Raw genomic sequence first — 6000 nt, forward strand, 5'->3', positions numbered from 1 at the left:
TTCTCCGTGTGACACTAGGGGTTGGGGATGGAGGGGGGGGCGCGCGCATTGTTGGGGTCTGGGCTGTGGGTGGGCTTTGGGCCTTGGGGGCGGTTAGTGATGGGGCCGGTGCTTCGGTTCCTCCTGGGCTGTTCCGATTCTTTTAATCTAGGTTCCTGGTTGTGATGGCCGGCACTTTGACCAGGGTGGCTGCCGGCTTTCGGCGGGGGGTCGGCTATGGTAGTGGACGCGTGGTCATTGGTGGTGTAGGGCGGGGGTTGGGGGTGTGGCTTCGCCTCATCAGGGCACTGGCTGGTCTTCCTGTGTGGCATTTGTGGTGGGGGTGCTGTGTGTGTGTGGGGGTGCATAGGTGGCGTGCTGGGGCGTCTCCGGGCCTATGGTGCGGAGCTCTTGATGTGAGAGCCGGCCCTACTCAGCTGCGGCTCCCTGCTGCTCTAACCCTTGGGCTGGGGCTGGCCTGTGGTCGCTGTCAGGTAGATGGTGCATGCGGTCGGCCCGACAGAGATTCTGTTGGGCTATCTGTGTGTGCCTGTTGGTTGCTCAGGTTGGGTTTTTGGTGGTCCCCCCTCTCTTGGATCAATTTGGGCCCCACGTTTGGTGTGGGGCCCACTCCCCCCGGTCGTGCCCCCCTTTGGCGGGGGACCCCCTTGCCGCCGGTGCATTGGTGGCTCTCGGCGTGTGGGCTGGGTGGTGGGGTGCACGTCGGTCCGCCCTGGATGCTGCCTGGTGGGGCCTGGGTGCCCTAGTTCTGTCGGGGCTCTGCTGGGGGGTGGTATGGCCTCAGGGCTTGGGGCTCGGTGTCCATGGCCGGATCTATTTGGGGGGGGCATGGGTTGCCGGCCGGACCTGTAGGCTCGTCGCTGCAGCTTCCTGGAGGCTCTGCATTGTGGTGGCTGGGGTCACCCGGTTCTTTCCTCTGCTCCTCTCTGGGGGGGGGGGGGGGGGTTCTCCCTGTTAGGAGACTCCTGGGGCTCCGGGCTGCTGTGTGTCTGTGGCTCCGGTCCTCCCTATGTTGCCATTGTGTCCTGGGGGGGCGGGTCTGTAGGCTCCCGCGTCCACTATTGGGCATTCTTTTGGAGAAATCTGGTGGTGGCGGGCGTGCTTGCGTGGGTGTTTGGATTCAGGTGCGTTGACAGATGCACGCTAGGTTGGGTAGTGGTGGAAGCTAGATGATTCCTTGTGCGATGTCGAATGTTTCATGGTGATATTGTGGGTGGCATTGTGCTGTGCATGTTGTTTTGTCATGGTGGTCTCTCGTTTTATCCATTTCTCTTTTATTTATTTATTTATTTATTTATATATTCTTCTTTCTTCTCTTTCTTTAACAAAAAAAAAAATTGAGCGATGATGATAAGTTCATTGAAACACTTCACAATGTTTCTACACTTAAACTGAGCTCAAAAAAAAAAAAAATGGAAGAAGCTAAACATGACTGTCACTCTCCCTCGGACTGGGGCTTCATGCAAGATCTCGCCTTGTGGCATATCAATGATCCTAAGAAAGGTGAGGAATCAGCCCAGAACTACACGGGAGGAGCTGGTCAATGACCTGAAGAGAGCTGGCACCAGTTTCCAAGGTTACTGTGGGTAATACACTAAGACGTCATAGTTTAAAATCATGCATGGCACGGAAGTGTAGTATGCTAAGGCTAGGTTAGCTTCAGTTAGCTTAAGAGCTCCACTACAGTCAATTTTTAATAACGGGTTCTCACTTTTTCGAGCTACTTGACAGATATGTGACAGAGGTACTGTGTTGGAGATAGTCTAATCAGTGACATGAGACGTTAATTTTCTTTGACCCATCAAAATGAATGTGGTCATTTATTAACAGAATCAAAATTTAACATCAAAACATTGTACACTTGATTATGCAATCGGCTCTGATTAATAAAACTTGGCACGTTTTACTTAATAAAAACAACAGACATTTCTGAAGATATCTGGATTTACTGGCAAGATAGAAGTTTGAAGATGGGAAATGAAGGAGTTTAAATGGAGAGAAAATGGATGGATGAGGATGTATGTCTGTAGACCAGAACAACACGCTCATTTCAAGCGCAGTTCGCCCGCGGTACACTGGTAGTGAAGCTCGTGATGACTCTTTACCTTGGCAGAGGATGGGTCCGCTGCGGTCAAGAGGTCCCTGGCACGCTACCTTTCAGCGTCTCCTCAGGGCGGCTGCGACTCGGCAGAAGCCGTGAGATAATCCGTTCCACAGAACAAACTTCCTCAGAAGTTATAGGGCATTCGCCAGGTGGACTCACATGAGCTGTGAGTCCATCAGAGGTTCCACTCAGATGTGGAAGGCTCCATAATCCCGACTAGACTCTGAAGAACTCCCAACTAACTCCAGCACTTCAGAACTTTCTCCAGGCACTGAACTTTTCGAACTGGAACTAGGAAGTGTCGACTTTTAAAGAGTTTTGCTTCCGGTCACTTTTGGGAAGTCCTGATTGGTTGAAAGAACCAACAGGGTTGTGGTTTTAGTGACGTCAGAGGGTTATTACAAGTCAGAAAAACAACGGAGATGTTTAGGAATAGACAGAGAAATGTTTTGACGAAGAGAGAAAAACTACAGGTGTCAGTTCTCTTGTTACTGTCTGAGAGGTTTAAAAACAAGACAGTACGTTCCAATAAACTTGTTTTTGACTGTCTCCGACTTGACCGACATCACTCTCTCATTTCAGACAGAAAATCAAAAATGCATAATTACTTTGTAACAGACATTTAACTTGATTTCTACTTTGAATGAAGATTAAAAATCATTAATACTGTTTCACAGTTGATTTAAAATGAGTGGTTCACTTCAACATTTAAAATGGTATGAACTAAACACACTTTTGATTATCAAGATATTGTAAAATAGTAATGATAATATAAAAAAGAGAGTGTTCTTTCAATTGATTAGTTCAAGATAGAATTAGAAAGTCTCTGGATGAGCTAATTTGTATTTCTAGATTCAAATCAATGAAATAACAGTTCCTGTCCCATGAAGGTCTTCAGAGGTAGGTTTGACCGGAGGCCGAGTTCACTACAGAAGTTACACGTCCACGCCCATCTTAAGTTTGCCCATGACCATTTGGATGATCCAGAGGAGTCATGGGAGAAAATTATGTGGTCAGATGAGACCAAAATAGAACTTTTTGTTCTTAATTCCACTCGCCATGTTTAGAGGACAAAGAATGATGAGTACCATCCCAAAAACACCATTCCTACTGTGAAGCATGGGAGTGGAAGCATCATGCTTTGGGGGTGTTTTTCTGCACATGGGACAAGACGACTTCACTGTATTACGGAGAGGATGACCGGGGCCACGTACTGAGAGATTTTGGGGAAAAACCTCCTTCCCGCAGTTAAAACATTGAAGATGAGTCGTGGCTGGGTCTTCCAACATGACAATGACCCGAAGCACACAGCCAGGAGAACCAAGGAGTGGCTCCGTAAGAAGCATATCAAGGTTCTGGAGTGGCCTAGCCAGTTTCCAGACCTAAACCCTATAGAAAATCTTTGTGGAGGGAGCTTAAACTCTGTGTTTCTCAGTGACAGCCCAGAAACTTGGCTGATCTAGAGAAGATCTGTGTGGAGGAATGGGCCAAAATCCTGCTGCAGTGTGTGCAGACCTGGTGACAAACTACAGGAAACGTTTGACCTCTGTAACTGCAAACAAAGGCTACTGTACCAAATATTAACATTGATTTTCACAGGTGTTCAAATACTTATTTGCAGCAGTAACACACAAATAAATTATTTAAAAAAATCTTACATTGTGATTTCCGGATTTTGTTTTTTTAGATTATGTCTCTCACAGTGGACATGCACCTAAGATGAACATTTCAGACCCCTCCATGATTTCTAAGTGGGAGAACTTACAAAGTCGCAGGGTGTTCAAATACATATTTTCCTCACTGTATATAGTGCCTTTCTATCTTATCGAGATACTCAAAGCACTTTACACTACAATCTGTGCCCTCATTTACCCATTCATACAGCACTCTACATTATCTATACAAAGAATAATCGGTGCTTTATCACATTCATACACTGATGGGACACACATCGGAGGCAATGAGGTGTTCAGTGTCTTGCACAGGGACACTACGGCATGTGACAGTGGAATCGAACCCACAACTCTTGGAGGACGACTGCTCTAACCACTCAGCCACAGCTGTCCCTAAAGTGTAGCAGCTTGTAATAAAGAAACATTGCTGTTGTGTTTGTGGTGTACAGTTGACCTGTTGACCCCAGGCTGATTTAAAGCCTTGAAACTTCTCCACGTTCCCAGCGTTAAAAGCATAAAGAGTATCAATAAGCCACTGCTTGTCTGTGTTCCTCAGAGACTCCAGGACAGGATGCATTAGCTGCAGACACAAACAACACATGTGCTCATCACCAGCATCAATGCAAGATTGACAACTTGATTAAGTGTTCAATCCCACCAGTTCTCCAAAATTGTAAACTCCTTCTCCTAAGAGTCCAGCCAGTCCAAGTGTAAAAGCCCGCTCTTGCATCTCGGTCTCTGGGGTGTAAAAAGCAATGTTTTTATCTTCTGATGTGTGGAAGAAACATGTTTGTCCCAATGAGGTGTTTCTCACCTAGAAGGTCTTTAATGTCCACACAGCCCAGGTACCGCAGGGCATCCTTGTAGTAGGAGGAATGGTTCCCGATGATGCGATAATATCTGCTAGAGAGGTCATAAAACCGACCATGGACAGACGACACGCCCGCCAAGTTGTTCAACATCTCCTCCACTTCTTCGATGATTTTCTGTGCAGGTGAAACAAAAAAGTGACAATAAACTGAACGTAAAGAGCAAGCTTAAAAAAACAAACAAAAAAAATACCTGTTTTGTCTTAGGTGTTAACTCTTCATTTTCATATGTAGTGAACTTGACCTGATGTCAAAACTAAGCCTAAGGTCAAAACCCTTGACCTTAAGAACCTTGTGGGACAGAAACTGTCATTTCATTGATTTGAATCCAGAAATACAGGTTCACCCATCCTGAGACTTTCTTTCTTGAAAATTCAAGTGAAAGAACACTCTCTTTTCTATTATCATTCCTGTTTTACAAATGTTTGATAATCAAAGTGTTTTAGTTCAAACATTTTAGATGTTACAGTGAACTAATCAATTTTATTAACTGTAAAACAGTAACAATGATTTTTGAGTTGCTTATGCAAAGTTAGAATTCATGTTAAGGCCTGTTACAGAGTAATTATGCATTTTCTGATTTCTGTCTTTGAATGAGCAGTGTACGTTTTCCAAGGTCAGGAGTCGAAGCAGACAAGTTGTTGGAACGAATGGTCGTTGTTTTACATCCTCTCAGACGTAAACAGAGGAGTTGGCACCTGTTTCTCCAAACTCGCCCAAACATTTCTCTCGCCTGTCTGGGAACATTTTCAATCTGTTCCAATAACATTCTTGCTGTTTTCTGACTTCTAGTAACCTCTTACATCACAAAACACACCCCTGTCTGGTTGATATTGACCAATCAGGAACTCTCAAATATACCAGAAATAGAGCCCTTTAAAATGTCGGTACTTCCTAGTTCTCCCAGTTCTGTGTGGTAGCAGTTCTGAGATGTTCGGAGTTCGGTGAAGTGGCAGTTCTGTGATGTGCCCAGTTCTCAGTTCTGTGAGTTCTGTGAAGTTCTGTTGGAGTCTGGCTGGGAAACAGGAAAACCCTGACATGATAGAGCTCTTCCGAGTTTTATGGGATTATAACATCTTCACCTCTGAGTGGAACTCGGACGAACCCCACTCATGTGAGGTCCACTGGCTGAGGTGAACTTGTGTCAGACGGGATATCGTCACTACTTCGGACGAGTCACAGCCATCCTATGGAGACGCTGAAAGGTAGCGTTAACTGGAGCTCCTCTTCTTCTGATTCATCGTCAGAGAGGTAAATGAGTCTAGTCCACTACTGAGCGTACCGAGGAAAAGCTGGGTCGGATGGAGGGTGTCGTCCTGTCAACACTTTTCACTCATACACACCACATTCTCCC

At 45.9% G+C, this 6000-nt stretch overlaps 1 protein-coding gene across 1 annotated transcript in view; it reads right to left on the reverse strand.

The window, feature by feature from the left end:
• The window catches only part of psmd13 (proteasome 26S subunit, non-ATPase 13), a 133344-nt gene that overhangs the window by 89308 nt on the left and 38036 nt on the right, over positions 1 to 6000 (reverse strand). The window contains exons 7-9 of the mRNA XM_037695225.1: positions 4592 to 4763; positions 4436 to 4515; positions 4232 to 4357 (exon numbers count right to left, since the gene is read on the reverse strand). Of these exons, the coding sequence (XP_037551153.1) occupies positions 4232 to 4357; positions 4436 to 4515; positions 4592 to 4763 (378 nt within the window). The remainder of the gene's footprint in view (positions 1 to 4231; positions 4358 to 4435; positions 4516 to 4591; positions 4764 to 6000) is intronic.

This window comes from Nematolebias whitei, chromosome 2 (genome assembly GCF_014905685.2).
Source record: "Nematolebias whitei isolate Nwh7 chromosome 2, NemWhi1, whole genome shotgun sequence".
Taxonomy (NCBI): Eukaryota; Metazoa; Chordata; class Actinopteri; order Cyprinodontiformes; family Rivulidae; genus Nematolebias; species Nematolebias whitei.